This window comes from Buceros rhinoceros, unplaced genomic scaffold (assembly GCF_000710305.1).
Source record: "Buceros rhinoceros silvestris isolate BGI_N320 unplaced genomic scaffold, ASM71030v1 scaffold12885, whole genome shotgun sequence".
Taxonomy (NCBI): Eukaryota; Metazoa; Chordata; class Aves; order Bucerotiformes; family Bucerotidae; genus Buceros; species Buceros rhinoceros.
In genome coordinates this window covers 74,772-93,345 of record NW_010412380.1, presented here as the reverse complement: position 1 = coordinate 93,345, position 18,574 = coordinate 74,772, and the positions used below count along the sequence as shown (strand labels likewise).

Sequence of the window (18,574 nt, the reverse complement as noted above, 5' to 3'; positions counted from 1 at the left end):
AGAGTAGTTTAGTTCCAATATTAATGCATTCAAATCTTTGGCCTATCTGTAACAGATAAGCTAATCAGAAGGGGTATTTTTACATCACGCACTACTGTATGTTCTGAGTGCCTTACAAATATTTTACATTATTAGCATTTTAAACCTGAGAAATAGGTTATATTTCCATAAAGAAATATATATAGATATAAAGATAACATCTTCCGGTGTTGCTGTTGAAATCACTGCAAACATTTTAATACTCTTCAAAATTCCTTCAGATCAATATCCTTTGCTGGTTTTTAAAAGGTTTTAAACAATTCAGCAAGAAAGTATGGTAAGAAAATGCAGAGTTTGTTTAGTTTTAAATTTTGTGGAATCTGTTAGAAAAAATGGGAACTTTTTTCTGATTCATGTGCTTGCAAGTGAGTAAATAAAGCCATCAAAGCTTCTTAGACACTTGGCCTCTAAGCAATAGGGGTTTAAAGATAAGACTATGCATTTTTTTTATAAGGAAATTACAAGAAGAAATAAGTGGTATCTTTTATGAAGAAAAAAAAGTAGTTACTATGCCAGGGAAAACACTGGAGACTGCTTACCTGGTCTTTCTTAGGATAGCCACGCAAGGCAGGAAATCTCATACTGCTCTAATTGTGCCAGAAGCAACTAACAAGTGTAAAGCTATTCGTGGAGTACTGCAAAGCTACAAACAAGCTAAAAAAAATATTTCGAAACTACATCTGACGAGAGAATAAAAAAATTAAAGACATGAGTTCAGTTGTAAAGTCAACCTTGTACAGACATGGTGTTAGGCTTATATTTGAATACGTGTTCGGTTGATCTTTGGATTATTTGCTGGGTTTATTTGCACAGTTTTCATGGCATCATTCAAAATTAATTTGGTCCAAAACAAAAATAAATAACAAATAAATAAATAAATAAATAAATAAATAAAAAGGAATAGGAACTTTGTAGTGGTACCTATAATCTTTTTATTTAATCACATTAACCGGAAAAGATAATAGTAATGAAGTAGTATTTATAATGATTATATAACAGCAGTCATGTAAATGTACTTACCTATGTTTCATTCTTCTGGGTCTCAAACATTTCCATTAAGAACAAAAATGAATACTTATTTGAACAGTGGTGCTAAAATCCTTCTTATTTATTAGGAAGAACTCTGGTTTTCTTTTCTTCTTGCAGTGCTGTGTGCACATTTAGAATTTATTAACATTTTGAAGTTCGATCTTCTGGCTAAAAAATGCAGATCACAGCTTAAAATGTCATCATAGGAGGGCTCTTTGAGTAAAACTATCCCTTTTTGTCTGGAGGCATCTAAATTAGTTTCTAATTCCTAATAATTAATGTAAAATGAGAAAATTAGCTATAACGCCAACTCAACATTTTGTTACATCTCTGTGTACCAGACAGGCTATACTTTACATATCTGGTTTAGGGTCCATTTCTTACTTGCTTTCTCACATGTACAGAGTGAAGGAAGCAAACAAATCTTGTGAAAGGTTTTGAATTTGCTGGACAGCACATTGTCTTCTCTTTCCATTGACTTCCTGTAACTTCTTTATTGCTATGGTACATCTACAAGGTTTGGAATAGGTCGGGTATTCAAAACACATATGGGAAGGAGCTACAGACCTGCCACTCCGAACAGATTTTCTCACCCAATCTGTCATAGCAGTAATTTATACACACTGGCTACAGATCATTGCAATTCATGCCAGAGTCAAGAATTTAGGGGACTAATATGTTTCTTAAGAAAAAGATTCAGGACTTTCCTGTAGTTGGGTAGATGTTCCCTTATCTTTCTTTCATGACTAAAAATGTTTCACTGTAGGCTTTTGAAGGCTTAATTTCTGCAGGTTTATACATAATGGTCTTTTAGTTTCCAACGAAGTAAGATATGAAGAGAAATATCCCTGCTGGATCAAAACTGTTGTACAGACCAGCCTCTGGCTTCTTTACAGTGAGTTAGAGGATCACATCTGCAAACTTAACTTGAGACTTTCTGTAGACTTGGCATTTATTAGTTTGAATGTTCTGCAAGAGTATCCCGTGGGATAACTATAGAGATCCACTTCATTGCTTCCTAATAGACCTTCAGCAAACAAAAGCATCAGTGCAATTGGAACAGCTCTGGGGTAAACAGGGAATGTGAGTTAGATATCGCAGCCACACAGCAGCCTCTTATGATGCTTATTCTGCCTTCTGCAGCATTTTGTTCCAAAATGAGTGCCTTGGGAATGTCATCATGACGATAGGTTTTCACTTAAGCTGGGAGCAGGCAAGGTTGCCATAGAATTAATTCAGCCAAAGACACCGCAAATGTTGGAGTGGGGCAGAAGACCAGGGTGCACTATGCTTTTCTCCCCATCCATTTCTCCCCACCCAGGCAAATGTGGTCTCAGGTTGTATGAGACAAGCGTTCAGTAACAGGAAAGGACAGAGATTCTTAAGAATACTCCTCTTCCTAGATCTGCCTTCTGCTACTTACAAAATGAGCATTATGGGGGCTTCATTCTGGTCCCCTTTCCTATTGTCCAGCTCAGGGAGCTGGGCACTCAGAGAACAGCTGGCCGTACAGTTAAAGACTGAGGCAAAGAAGACATTCAGTGCCTCAGCCTTTTGTCATGCTTGGTCAGTATGTTCCCCCTCCATATGCCATACAGGTTGGATATTCTCCTTGGTCATTCTTTTGTTGTTGATGTATTTATGGAAACAATTTTATTGTCCTTTACAGCAGTTGTCAGATTAAGTTCTAGTTGGGCTTTGGCCCTTCTAATCTTCTCCCTGCAGAGCCTCGCAAAATCTTATAGTCTTCCTGAGTGGCCTGCCCCTTCTTCCATATGCCATAAACTATCCTTTTCTTCCTAAGTTCCAGCCACAGCTCTCTGTTAAGCCATGTCAGTCTTCTTCCCTGCCTTTATGATTTCATTCTTGAAGAATGTCCAGCCTTCCTGGACTCCTTTGTCCTTCAGGACTGCCTCCCAAGAGACTCTGTCAACCAGTCGCCTGAACAGGTCAAAGTCTGCCCTCCAGAAGTTCAAGGTGACAGTTCAACTGAACCCCTCCTTACTTCTCTAAGAAGTGAAAACTCTACCATTTCCTGATTGCTGTGCTCAAGATGGCCTTTACTGCCTCCCAAGAGACTCTGTCAACCAGTCGCCTGAACAGGTCAAAGTCTGCCCTCCAGAAGTTCAAGGTGACAGTTCAACTGAACCCCTCCTTACTTCTCTAAGAAGTGAAAACTCTACCATTTCCTGATTGCTGTGCTCAAGATGGCCTTTAACCTTCACATCTCCCACAAGTCCTTCTCTGTTCACCAACAGCAGGTGTAGCAGGGAGCCTTCCCTAGCTGGCTCACTCACCAACTGGGTTAGGAAGATGGCTTCCACACACTCCAGGAACCTCCTGGCCTGTTTCCTCTCTGTTGCGTTGTATTTTATTTCCAGCAGACATCTGGTAAGTTGAAACCCCCTCCCACAAGTCCTTCTCTGTTCACCAACAGCAGGTGTAGCAGGGAGCCTTCCCTAGCTGGCTCACTCACCAACTGGGTTAGGAAGATGGCTTCCACACACTCCAGGAACCTCCTGGCCTGTTTCCTCTCTGTTGCGTTGTATTTTATTTCCAGCAGACATCTGGTAAGTTGAAACCCCCCATGAGAACAAGCAGTAGTAATTGTGAGAATTCTCCCAGCTGCTTATAGACTATTTCATCTGCCTCTTGATCCTGGTTGGGCCATTACACTAATTTCCAATAATTCTTTTTTTCAATGTCATTGTGACATTTGACATGGAAAGAAAGAGGGAAGAGATGCCACAGGACCTAATTTCAGTCTGTCATTTGTCCCCATTGCAAATTCATCTGGCTTTGTTTGAATGGGCAGTGATTTCAAATTAGGGGATGGCAGCAAACTCTAGGCATGCAGCTGTCCGTCATGCAAGCGAGCCACGGTGCTGAGGGAGCAAGCTCTGCTTCTGCTGAACAGACAGATGAACCCTGGGGTCTGTGTGGGCTCTTACTTTGCCCATGCCTCTCTTTGATTGGTCAACCTGCACCTGTGCAGGTTGGAGGAAAAGACACCATACTTTATTTGCTCCAACCATATGGAGGAGATGAAGGAAGCCATTGTTCACCCTGGGGAAAGGGAGGAGGGCAGAGCGCAGAGGCCTCTAGCCCGGGTAATTGTGACTGGTGGGGTGTTGCCTCCTGTGATTTTGTTGCTTTGATTAGCACAGGTCTGTTCTGAAAGGTTGAGGGTCTCTAATGTCTCATGTATAGATCAACATGTCGCTGTAAAAGTATTTTAGGTTTTCTTTTGGTTATCAGTGTTTCCTTTAAACAAGATAGAAGTATTTACACTTATCTGTAAGTATTTAGACTTATTTGGGAGCTAAAAGAGCATTATCTTCCTGCTATCATCAGCTCACGTGGAGGGCACTAATCATCACACATTATTAATTGTGGTTACCTGACTGTGTAACACCCACTATCCACAGTATAAGCACACTTGTGAAAATACCTACACACACACTTATACGAACAAGAGCCTATTAAAGCTGCAAATGCAGTACCTGAGACCAAGAAAGTTCCAGAACTGAAGCTGCCTCTGTGACCTTTATTTAGCCACTTGCATTTTTTAATTATGCCATGATCTTTGATTGTGTGATCAAAGTGAGCATCTCCTTATTAGTGCGCAACATGGGTTTCTCTCACTGGTAATGAGGAATGAGGTTTCCTTCAGTACCCAGACTCATTGCAGCAGAAATTTCTCATTTCTAGCATGAAACTAATAACTATTACCTTGCCTAGCCAGGGTCTTAGGAACGTAATCCTTGCTTGAGATGTACTGAGAAGCTGCAGTAATTCAGCTAGCCTAAGAAAATCTGACAATTGACTGTGGATGGTATTCAGTAAATAAAGCACAAGGCTGGACTGTCTGATGAACGTATAAAGAAATATTGAACAGCAGCATCCAGTGAACCTCTGCTGTGATAGATGAAAAAGAATTCAATGTTGATTTAAATTAACATCGATAACTTCTCATTCTCACTTTTCTTAATTTTTCTGTATTTTACTTAACTTTACATCGGATGCATGGAACCGTCTTTTTTTCTTTGCGTGAAATACATTATTGTGCTTGGACAGGAAATTATATTTGAAACATCCAAGCAATTAGGCCAGCAGCATATTCTAATTCAAGCGTGAAATATAAGCAGGAACTTTAGCTTGCATAGCTACAATTTTTGTCAATGGTCTCAAGTTATCCTGTTGATCTTAAGACAACAGCAATAAAAATTATAGTATTTTTCTACGGGCATTTCAGTACTTATTTCCACATACCAGGAGGGAGTTTGCACTTGATCTGGCAGTCTGAAATGGAATTGGAGAGTGGGAGAACCCTAGTCAATTTTCAATTATACCTTACAGAATTTTGGAATAATTACAGAATCACAGAATCACTGAATCATTTTTGTTGGAGGAAACCTTTAAGATCATCGAGTCCAGCCATTCACCCTGCACTGCCAGGGTCCCTAAACCATGTCCCTCAGTGCCACATCCACACGTCTTTTAAATACTTCCAGGATGGGGACTCCACCACCTCCCTGGGCAGCCTGTTGCAGTGCTTTACTATCCTTTCTGTAAAGAAATTTTTCTTCAGCTTCCTCCCCTTTCGGGGAGGTGTAGAGAGTGATGAGATCACTCCTGAGTTTCTTTTGCTCCAGACTAAACCTACGCAGTTTCCTCAGCCATTCCCTATGAGACTCGTTCTCTAGACCCTTCACCAGCCTTGATGCCCTTCACTGGACACGTTCCAGCACCTCAGTGTCCTTCTTGTGGTGAGTGGCTGAAAACTAGACACAGCAAACAAGGTGTGGGCTCACAAGTGCTGAGACCAGTCTCTTAAAAAAATCCATTGATTTTCCAAGCAGTATGATCAGCCTGTCAAGCTATCATAAAACTGTCATCACCATCTCTCTGATGTGGCAATGCTGGGGGCACCGGTGAAGCTTATTGGCTCGATGGTACTCAGATTTTCCATGGCAAGCTAAGTTGCTGCAATGAAAGTCACACGGCTCCTCTGCCACAGTGTGGGAGCTACCATGCCTTTCAGTACTGATGTCATTAAATGCCATCATGACATCTGGGTATACTCCTACTCCATTTGAAATATCAGCTGCTTATTCCCTCATTATTGTCCTTTCTTACTTCCTTACAATTTGTTGAGCTAACATCCTTTCAACAAACTGCACTTTTTTTTTCTGTGAAGTGCTGGGAAAGGGTCTGTGTAACCCCGTGTTTATCAAAATAATGTGTATGCTTCTCCATCTGAGCTGTGTATAGGTTCACAATGCCAAGATCTGTAAGAATTAAAAAACTGGAGGAAAAGCTGGCTTGGGATGAGAACCATCTTATCCAACACTCTTCTCAAAACAAAGCAAAGTTGTGTAATCTAATGTTTCAAGGCAGCTTTTGAACCTATAGTCACACAGTTGGGTTTCTTGATGGTATTTGCTCTATCCTCTAGCATTGTTATATAGAAATTATGCTGTACTTCATTAATGATATATGAAAATGGTAATGATATATGATAATGATATATGACAAATTTATATGCATCATGTACTTTGCAAGTCAGTTTAATTTCCTCAACATGTAATTTCAAGAATTTTTTTTAGACTTGCTTAATTAAGGGTTAAATAATCTCCTTATATTCCAATTTGCTGAATTAGGACTGCTATAAAAAGAATATGTATTCTACCCTTAGCTTGAAATGACATCTGTGCTGAACAGTGGTTGTTTTCAGGCGATACATCCAAACAGAACTGTAGATATATTTTAATTTCATTTTCCATGCTATCCACATATTTTAACAATGGATTTACAAGAACTCTGGAACACTATACACCAGATGGTGTTTTTTTTACTATATCTTTTCCAACAAGTCCCCAGCCTTTAGGTCTTCCTTTAATCCCCAGTTTGTTGTAGAAAATAAGCTTCTGAAATTGTAACTGTTTCTTGCCAGAACTCTTTTAGATAGCTGATTTCACCTCACAACCAGTACTTTGCACAAATTGTTTTTTTAATTTCATCACAGGCGGTAAGACCTTTTTTCTACCTAAAGAATAATGTGCTATTTTTTATAGGGACTACTCTGCGATTGAATAATCGCATTCCATATGGCTGCAACTTATTCTTTTACCTTTAAATGTAGATCAAATTTTATTCTTGGTAGCTGTTTGTTAGTTCTGATGCAGTTATGGTCTCCATGGAAGTTTGTGACCCCGACTCTCACAAGTAGGAGAAAAACATTTTAAAAATAATATGTTTCTTAATTTAAAGATTTACCAAACTACTGATACAAACTGGGGGAAAAAAAATATTGTCAAATTTCTGTGGGAGTGGTGTGTCACCTCTGTAGGACAAAATAGGGCTATTTAGAACATCTCAGCTGCATGTTGCCATGTAATAGTCTGTTTGAATTCTTCTCAGTGTGATCCAAATCCTGCATTTGAAAAACTCTCTTTGTTTCAATATTTGTAGAATGAGGTGAGATTGTATTTTTTTCCCTTTTTTTTTTTTTGGTCCTTTGTATTAGTGATATAAATTCCACAATACTTAAACTATACTCCTAACCTGCCATACTCTCTGAATTTTATCTCATAATGGCTTTGCTCATCGATGTCTTGTCTGTAGATACTGCTTTCTTTCCCCTTGACTACCAGTACTGTGTCTTTCTTTGTAAAAAAGATGTAAAAATGGTTTTGGCAAAACCCATTTTCAGTGAGCGCAGAACAAAAAAAATGCACAAAGGCGTAGTCTATTAGTATCTCAGCACTAGCATTTCTTCCTACAAAAGAAATGACACTTTCAGGGTTGTACAGGCTATGCATGTAAAACCTTTCTTTGGCACCACTGCGTACTGAAACTGTCCAACTAGCTGAAAAGCAGGCACCATGCCACTGAAGCAGATGGGCATAGCTGCAGAGAGCCAAAAGACGATGTATGTGCATCAAGTGTGGATGTTGGTGGCAGGCTTCCCAGTTAGTGATGTCTTAACGATTAAATGTCCTGAGGTTTTTGCATCTGTAGTTACAGAGATGCCAGCCTTACTCCTGGATGTTGTTCGAAAGTTTCTCCTGTCTTATTTTTAAAGAACTTTTTGAGAATGCTTGATCTAGAAGGTACTTGTGACAAGCTTAACAGTAAAGGAAATAGTAACAATAACCTTTCCCAGTCCAAAAAAGGCCCATGCTCTCACCAAAACCTGAGGTACAAACTGGAGATCCAGAGGGAGGAGAAAGAAACTATTATTTAGGGTATTTGAGATATGCGGTGGAGAGGAGCAACAGGTGCTTTCAGAGAAGGAAAATCAGATACAATCAGAGAAAAGTGATTTCCATATTTTTACAAAAAAAAAAAAAAGGCGGCGGCTTTGAAAGTTACGTCATGAACGAAAGAGACTCAAAGGTACGAACGAAGACCATTATGCTCTTCTTTGATTGTACCACATTTAGGGAAATAGAATTTGCCAGTCTATGTATATTAAGAGGGCTGGACCACAAAACTGCCTGATTACATCTCCAGCTTATTCTCAGAACTGGAAGAACCTGTTGCACACAATATTTTTAACTCATGGTTTTTGATGCAGGATGAAAGTGAAGGAAAAGACAGTTTCCCTAAGATACTCTTAAGAGAAGATTTTTTTTATTTCCTGAATAATACAGAGCCAAACATGCACACAGAGTCATGTATAAACCTTCCTGAGGAAGACCGTAATTAGTCAAATAAGACTTTAAATAAGATTTAAATAAGATTCAAACAGAATCTAATGTGTTCTGGTGATTTGAATAAAGTCAGATATTGATTGATTGATTGATTGATTGATCGAGAAGGTATTTTTAGAATAGAACTTCCTGGAATATGTGCAGTCTGTTTTCAGTGTGAAATGAATTTTTGACACATGTAGTCTTAGAAAATGAAGTCCATTTTATATTTTATGGTTTTTTAGAAAGAGTGATGTTTGTATATCTACTTTTACTTTACTGTTACAGCTTCAGATTTCTATCTCATTTAATACAGTCAAGATTGAAAAAGACTGAAAAAAAGCCATGTTATACTGATTGCTGTAGCATTGTGGTGAATTCTGTCAGTTAATGCAGCTGTCTTGAACTCCCACGTAAGAGAAAAAAAATTAGAGCTATAGCCCTTTGAAGAACTCTTACAAAAATGTGTTTCTGATTAGATACATACAATAGGGAGCACTGGAGAGATTTGTTCATTGTCATAAACCTTCAGAGCTGAATTTCCACAACAATTTGCCGAAGCACATAGACAACAAGAGGTATTTATGACTGCATGTGATCCAGAGATAAGAGATGTGCTAGATTTGAAGCACCTGAAATAAGAGACAGTGAGAAGCAGAAGCATCTTTATATTTCAAGGCAATTATTTTCCGTGTTTATCCGCTGAATTCAGGCAGCAAACACTTAAAATAACATTTTGAAAGGAAGCAGTTTAAAACATACTTTTTAAACCTTATCTGTAGTCCACTAACAGCAGACGTTTGTAACAAAGAGTGTATCTAAATGTCACTTCCTTATGAAGGAGTAAGGCTCTATGCTGCGACAAGCAGCTCCAAAGGGCCTTGGAGTGTTCTGCTGGATGTGCTGCACACAGGGAGCTTTTTAATCAGCTCTTGCTTATGTGCAATGGGACAAGTTGTGCCATGAACAGCCCACCTAATGAAACCTAGTTTTCAGTGGCTCTTTCCCACATTTTTTTCCCTTTCGTGTTGTCTGGTAAAAGATGATACTCTGTATGAGAATTTAATAGAGTGTGTCTTCCCATTTGTAGGCCTATTTTCCTGAAACTTCTGTGAAAAAATACCTTTGAAACTTCCAGTCTTTTGTCCAGTTTGTTTAAAATTGTTCAGGAACAGAGAAGTTATTACAAAGGAACAGACGTCGCACATGGATATTACTGATTAAGTCTAATTTCTTTGGGAAACCAGTCTAAATGCAGTATTTAGAGTTTTCACTAAGAGAAATCCAGTTATCTTCACATGTCAGAAGAAATACTTGCATTAACTCCATCAGAGTATATGTATACTTGTATATAACATTAAATTCTCAAAATAATTGACAAAACCCGAGCAAGTTAAAATGTTGCTAAGTTAGAAAATAGGCCAAATTAAGGTTATTGACTCTAATGTTTTCTTCTCTTGGCCTGATAGTTATAATGCTCCTCATACATGCGAAGCAAGGTGTACCATGAGCAAGCTACAGGAGAAAGAAATGCTCAATATACTTAATGTCTCAGAGTGGGGTTTTAAAAAAAAAAAAAAAGTGTTTTAAGATCATGCCTCTGAATTAAGTTCCTATGTTCCAAAGGTTTATGAGCAGTCTATGCTCAAAGACTAGTTGTGCATTAAAGCAGCCATGAAATCTCCACCCCTGGAGATATTCTGACCTCAGCTGGATAAATCCCTACACAACTTGATCTATGCTCATTGTGCTTTGGGCAGTGATTGGAACAGGTGACCTCCAGAGATTCCCTCCTCACGTAAATAAATCTGTGATCTGCAATGAGATCTATGGACCAAAAAGAGCTGTCCTAATAACGTATATGTAATCTCTATGCTTTAAATGACCTAAAATTACTTCTGTGTAAAGCAATTCAACCCTTTACAACTGTGTTAGCTTCTATTAGATTAAACATTTATTATAATTCTTTAAAATCTATACATGGTCTACCTAATAGCTAGGCAGATTGACAATTATTTGGTTATCTATTAAAATAAGAAATGGGAAGGGGCCTAAATTTTACTCATGTGGGATATAGTCTCACTTCAGATCTCCTAGGAAAGGACAGAATTGCATTATTTTCACAGGATTTAGAAGATGAAGTAGAAAAAGACATGTTGAACGATACGTACGTCCAAGAGAAAAGTGACACAGGTTTTCACTGAATTTAGGGAATGAGGTTGTTGTTCATGACAAACAGTGGTATATACCTATTCACGTATTTATATTTGTCTCCCTCTCTCTTTTCTATCACCTGTCCTATTTAAATTTAAGTGATTAATTTGTGGTTCTAATGCTTTGTGCATTAAACAAATTACATTTCACCCCCTTAATCCAAACCTGTTTTACTGATTTTCCTTGCCCGGGACAAGTCCCATTGTCTGTTATCAGCCTAAACATTTTTCTCAGCTCTTGTGTGAAGCCCTCAGGGTGTTTACATTTCCCCAAGGCTATATATCTGTCTCTTTTGAGACAAGTCACAGAAACCTTTAGATGGTCCTTTATATTGTCTTTTTATTTAGAAGGTGGTGTCATATAGAGGTGTGCAGAAAACAGTGTTTCCTGATTTGGAAAAGAAGTTTAACAAAATTGAATCAGTACAGTTTGGAGAAAAGATAGCAAAACAAGAAGAGTAAGTCTATAAATAATGGGGAGAAATGGGTTGGTGGTATAAAAGAAGGCAATAGCACTCAGCTATAACAGGTAGGGAATACCATCTTGTCTTTCGTATTTCACACTTGTGCAGTGCCATGGGTTGGTGGAATGAAATTACCAAACATGTAGAAGAGAATTGTGAACAATTAGAGGAAAGCTACAATAGCCGTTAGAAAAATATTTGTAGATCTTAAGGTTTGTTAGATGATGGAATAATTTGTCAGGAGAAGTTCTCAAGCACAAACATTAGAAAAGAGTAGCACAGTAGGTCAGTCTTTATTCTACAAGATCCACCGGCATTATGGCAGGGAAATGTAGTTACCAGTCCTAGCAAATAAGGTCTTAATAATACAAAGAAGCAGCATGGTAGTGGACTAAAGGAGAGAGAGTGTGTACTCCCTTACTCACAGCAGGTATGTAAATAAGAAATTTGACAACCACCATGAACAGATATTGCTCGAGCATGAATACTTCTCCTATACACGATTAAACGAAACCAAACCAAACCAAGGAAGAAACTGGCAATTTAAAATGCAGCCTGCCTCTGAGCACATTGAATAATTATGAACGACGCTTTCAAATGTCACAAAATATAGCCATCGTGACCACATTCCTCCATATTTTGTAGAAATACTGCAAAATAATCTATAGATATAGGTTTATTTTCTTGAGGTTATATATAGGTTTAGTTTCTTGAGACTAAATCTGAAGTGTTGCATAATCCAGTGCCTACTTCAATTAGACCTTATTATTTAGTAAGTTAGATTTGAATAACGATTTGAATAAACAGCTCTGCACTTTTCATATAATTTATACTACATGCCTCTCTCAATATTACAATATTACTCATTTGAACAATAATAAAAGAACCAGATCAGTGTCGAATTCAAACGTCAGATCTGTTGGTTTCTTCTCAGATACAGATTTTCTGGTGTGACTAAGTACTCACTAGGTCACTTCAGATTGTGAAAAGAAAGAATTTATTCTTCATTCTCTTTTATATGTAACACATTTATTCATATGCACCATATTTATAGTCTGGTTTTGTCTTGGATCGAGTTAATGGTCTGATGAACTAAGTTTAACTCAGTCGATAGTGACATTATTAATGCACTGTTTCTCTGTGATTCCCTCCAGTATGCTGTCTGGCTGGTCCTTTGGGTTACGTGGAACGTGTTTGTTATCTGCTTCTATTTGGAGGCTGGGGACCTTTCAAAGGTAATTTGCCATTGAATGTTGTTAAGCCGTCAACACTTTGTTAACATGCCTCATTTGAAAGGAATTCTGTTTTACTCATCCTCTTAGCTGCTGGAATGAGGGTAGTATGATGGAAATTTGGAGTGTTCTGGGTATGTTAGAAACTTTTAATCTATATAGTAATGAGCATAGACTTTCCAATGTCCACAACAATAACAGTATGCATATTTTAAAAGAAAATTAACTCTTTTTCCCCCTCAGCAATTCTTGCAATGCAAATGTTGTTTCTATGAGAGACATTAATTAGTGATTTCATGGTTACAAAATATTACCGTCTCAGGGTAAACAAAAGTTTTTTGTACTTAGTGTAACTTAGCTGGGTTCCTTCCAGGAGTCTTATATCACAGCATAATAATTGTAAAACAAGGTGTCTTTTATTAAATTAAAATGTAAACTGAGGTACCAGAATAGATTGTCATTTGGCTACAGAAGTGTTTTTTAACTTGTGCTTCTGGTAGGAATGTTATGACTGAACACTTACAGTCAAAATCCATAGGAAAAATATATTTTCCAAAGAATGACATAATTATAGGGTTTTATTGACACTGTAAGTAATAACACATTAAGTGGCAGTTGGTAATGTGCTCAAATCAACATCCCAAAACAAAATTCCTGCTTTCTAAGGCATTCTCAGAAGGCTGGCAATTTGTGGAATAAAAGATTAGCAGTGGTAACAAATTATTTTGTTAAAGTAATAAGCTTCGACTGAGTCTAAATATTGCTGTCCATGCTGAGTTATGCTCAGAGTGGTGTGAACCAACCATCAGGGACAATCTCACGTGTGAAAGAGATCACATTTTCTTCTTGACTCAGATATTTAATTGCCATTCCTGATTAAAGGGAGTTTAGCCCAACTGTAAATTACAGATGTAATTCTCTGATCCTTTATGAGTCACTGATATGTTATGACACAGAAAGTTAAACACAATTACAGAAAGAATAAATGAGGCAAAGATACTTCCTTACCTGTTACTTTCTCTCAATTCACCCCCATAGTACAAAAAATACTAGAGACAGGGATATTTCATCCTTGTGTATTCTGTTTCTCCAAAAAGTGATGGCTTCAAAGGGATCAGAGACATCTCCTGAGGTTGTAAAGTAATTTTATACAGGTAAAACATTACACTCTCTGGGGTTTATACCTCCAGACAGGCCCAGTCACATTAAAAGCTTGGTAAAAACATAGCAAATAGAAGAACTTGCATATATTAACCTTTATTCAGTTAAAATGCTTTCTGCATGGCTAAGGGAGCTAAGGTATATTTCAAACCCAGCACCTGTTGTACAATTATATTCAACCCAATCCACCCTCTTTCCACCTGCTTGTTTTAGCCATCTGCATACCTCCACTTGTAAATGTTGGGATTCTTACCATGCATGAGGAGGAGAAAGAGGGTGGGAAGGGAGGGAGAAAGAAGCAGCTGTTTGAGCACTGTGTTTTAAAGGGGACAAAACTGCTTAAGAACATTGGTAAGAGCTAGTTGGAATAAAGATGGGTCTTTAGAGATATTATTTGTTCCAGTGATATAATTTGACTTGAAATACCCGGTAGAGTATATTCCGTTCACTTCAGCTGGTTTTCAGACCCACAGCATTGGTAAAGAGAGGGAGAAAAGGAAAAGTTCCTAGAAAATGGATTTAAGAAATAGATACAGATTCATTTACTATCTACAAAAGGTCTAATTCACGCTCTCCTCTCCCTTTCAACTATGAATGGTACATCAAAACTTCCTTCCATGATCAAATCTTCTACAATATTTAGGGCCTAGAAGTATATATCTAATGGAAAGACATCCAACTGTTTGGATGGGTAAAACTTATCCTCCTGTTCTAGATCCTTCAGAGGCTCCAGCTCTTTTACACATGTAGGTATCTTACACAATGGACCATTTTAAGTTTTGTGTCTATCAGTCATATCCATGTCTTGCACTGAATCTTCTTTATTACTTACATTTTTACCAGGGAATAATTGCAACTTCAAATCTGAAATGATACTCCTGTGTATTTTTTTTGTGTTTGAAATGGTACATAGAACTTTGAAAATAGCTGTGGGTCTGAATTGGTTCTAAACAGAGAATAAAAAATAACCTTTAGGTAAGTACCTGAGGGACGCATCTGAAGCTGTAAACCATGATGAAGGGTCCTGCACAGCATGGCTTTAGGAACCAATAGGTTAAATTTACAGCCTAGTAATCATTCAGCCAGGTATAGTTTATTTTTATATGTATAATTTATAGCTTTTTAACAAATAAAACAAGTTTTTTTAAAAAATGTTTTGAGAAAGCTTTTATATGTATAAACATCATTTTCCCCATCATTGCCTCCTGATACAATGGAGAGGACATATTTCAATTGTTAGTATACCTTATTCCAAAAGGGTTGCTAGCTTCAGTGTTCATTTCAGCTGGGGATGTGTAGGTCATGACATTTTCACAACTTCTCCCTATTACACTGAAACAAACCTTCAAAGATTCAGAAATTTTGAAAATAAGGTGATCATCTCTGAAGAGACTGAGGCTCAAGGATTCTTAGAGAACAGCCATGCAGATCTGTTTGCATTGTACACCATTGCAATCATATAGAACTTGTAGAAAATGGCATCACACTAAGTGTTTTCTGTCCTTGAGACACAGTTGTCTTTGCTGAAACTCCTTCACAGAAAGCTAGACTATTTATGACTGCGTAACAAAGAGGAAGTGCAACAAGGCGGTACTTGTTCCTAACCTTGGTTGTTACGTGGATCAGTGAATGAATGCCTAGAAAACCCACTTCTCAGACATAGTTTCAGTATTATTCTTCAATATTTAATGAGTCTCTGTTTTGCTTGTGGCTGAGTGCCATAGTGTAAGCAGATTTCAGGAGCAGTAATATTTGTTTATTTATTTATCTATCTATTTATTTATTTATTTATTTTGGCCTGTGACTAAGCAAAAGTAGCACAAGAAAAGCATAACCCTTTTTCTTGAATGAGGCACATCTGAAGTAGACTAGAGAAAACAAAAGGGAAAATGTAAAAGTGTCTCTGAGAAGATGATCTGTGCAAATACATCAATGAAGGACACAAGGAAGTAGATACAACTATCTTGGAACAAAAGAACAAAGACCCAAAACCCCAGCAGAAGTTAACAGTAGGTTTAGCATTTTTTACTTCTTCAGAGAAATCTCCCATTCCCTCCTCTGGGATTCAGCTGCAGTCTCTGAACTAAGACCTTCAGTAGAAAGAGTGCTGCAAATGCTTGTGCAATGAAGAAACAGCACTCTTGCTTCAAGGCATTCAAAAGCTTCCCCTGATGATGTCTAAGGATCTCACAAGCAGAATAAGAACTTTTGAACCTCCATTTTCTGTTTAAAAATGAGTAGATATTTTTTCACTGCACAAAATGCATGGCTGAGCTTGCACCTGTCTAATCACAAATGTGGGGATGTGGAGATGCTGCTGCTGTGAGTTCCTGAAAGTCAAGGCAGAGGCTGGACTTGGGGTGCTGGGTGAGGGGGACCAGCTGGGCGTCAGGGTCCAAAGCAGCCCTTGCCGCACATGGTCCCAGCCTTGTGTCAGTACTTTTGGTTATCCTGGCATGCCACCCTACTTGTGTGACCAGACACAGAGCTGTCCTCTCACTGCCACCTAGCTGGCCTCTGGTATTGTTTTGCAATGTATTATGTGGTCGTGACCAAGAACGCATTTTAACTGTGAAAACTGTCTTAGTTTCTATTTGTTCAACATTCTTGGTATCTTCCTTATTTATACCTAATAACATACAAAGGTTACATTTAATATATTAAATCATAAGGTTGTTCTTAACTTATATGTATTTTGACACAAAAACTTGGTGTTTGAAAGTCGAACACTCCAGTGTCAGGAAATGCCAGCATTAAGATTTCTTGCATAAGCATAATTTCACTCTCTCTGTACATTCAGTTTTATATCGCTTTTAATTATGCCTTCACAACTGTATTTTTTTCCTTTTCACTATCCCTTCCTCAATCTCTGTACAGCATGGCCTTTTTTAGGGATGAATCAGGTTTGGGAATTGAGTAGGGCTGCCATACTGGATCTTACTCCATGTATTGCAGCAGTCAGAAAAAGGTTAAAAAATTTGCAAGAAAAAGAATAAAATAAATGGCACTTTTCTTACCACGTCTGGCCATTCCATATTTTGTTTTCTCCTCACTGGCCATTACATAATTAATTTCCACGCTTCACAGAAGTAAATCCTGTACTTGAACTCTGCTCTGAAAACATGTAGAACAGTATCGTGAAAACTTGTATACAGAACTGTGGCATCCCAGAACCCTAAGCACAGTGGCAATAGTATGTACACAGCTCATCATGTGTAAAGCGCAGTTCCTCATGGTTTTGGCACTTACTCTACAGATGAGTCGCAAGCTACTGTTCTTTTAAAAAAAGTTGCTATTTGCATTCAAATGAGACTACTTCATTTCTTATATTGTCCTGAACTGCAACAGGGGGAACGTGAAAGAATAGGAAAGGTTAAAATAATACACTTATTTAGTATTGAAATTACTTAAATATGATACAAACAACTGAACGTATTCGGATTGTCTTCTGCCAGAAGTTTTAAAGGAAATCAAATGTTTCTGGACACATTTTCTCCTACCTTCCCCAAATATCTGCAAATATGAGATAACTTAGACCCACAAAGCAGGCTAATTCATGTTGGAAGAGACTTCTCAAGGTCTCTTAATCCAGTCTTCCGCTCAGAGCAGCACCAACTTCAACGTTAGACCAGGTGGCTCAGAGTTTAGCCAGTCAAGTTTTAAAAGCCTCCCAGGATGGACATTTCACAACATCTCTAATTCTTTTCAATGCGAAAACATTTCTGATGACATGTAGTTGAAATTTCCGTCACTGAAATTGTGACATTGCCTCTTGTCCTTTCACTGTATATCTCTGCGGAGAGTCATGCTCTGTCTTTTCTCAGACCCCCTTTAGACTTTTGAGTGAAGTTGAGTACTTGAGCTTACTTGTTGAATTTCTGTAGTTGAATTTCTGTTTTCAACCACACATAACTTATTGCACCTCACAAGAAAAAAGCTAATAATCATGTAATAAATAATCAGTTCATTTTCCACAATTTTACATTGCTTTACTATGGAAGAATGTCTATGTTTAGCCTGTATCCAGGGCTAAACTATAGCAGTTGTTCTATCACCTGATGACTTCTCCCCAGCCAAGAATGGGGATCAGGATAAGGAGAGGAGACCAGTAGGTTGAAAATAAACCAGGTTTAATGAAACTCAGACCTAATAATAATGCCAGTATAAAGTATATAAAGTTGTAATCAGCCCAGTGAATGAATAGTGGTCATAATAAATGGGAAAGAAGTCCTCAAGAGCAGAATGATGAATGAGCCCCTCCAAGGATAGCAACCCAGAAGAGAAAGAGCCCTTCCCTTAGCAAACTCTCCCCTTTGTAATGAGTGGGATGTTTGTGTATGGGATATATCTGTCAGCCAGATTGGGCTGCCCTGACTTTTGTCCCTTCCAGCTTAAGGTCCTGGGTGACTCAAAACTGCTACGGGCCTGCTTACCATGGCTGGCCTCTCTTTCTATCACAGCAAAACCAGGATGAAGAAACACGAAGGATCTTCACATATGTATAAAGCCATATACTATCTTAAGTAAAATGCAGAAAGATGAAGGTTATCCTTGTTATCTGGAAGGGGTAATAACACACTCAAAAAAAATTAGAATCCTTTATTTCAAAGACATTTCAATTTATACAGACATTTATACAGACATTTAAGTTGCCTGATATTGTGCTTTGGAAAATATTTTATATAAACCTTGCAGTCAGCTAAAGTGCTGAAAATGCATAACTCTTCCCTTTCCTGCTG

General features: G+C 37.9%; 1 protein-coding gene across 1 annotated transcript in view; it reads left to right on the top strand.

Moving 5' to 3' along the window:
* Nucleotides 1–8,448: 8,448 nt before the first annotated feature.
* The window catches only part of LOC104493660 (sodium/potassium-transporting ATPase subunit beta-1-interacting protein 2), a gene marked incomplete at its 3' end in the record, with an annotated part of 78,149 nt that continues 68,023 nt past the window's right edge, over nucleotides 8,449–18,574 (top strand). Inside the window, exons 1-2 of the mRNA XM_010136385.1 lie at nucleotides 8,449–8,469; nucleotides 12,597–12,677. Coding sequence (XP_010134687.1) covers nucleotides 8,449–8,469; nucleotides 12,597–12,677 — 102 coding nt within the window. The remainder of the gene's footprint in view (nucleotides 8,470–12,596; nucleotides 12,678–18,574) is intronic.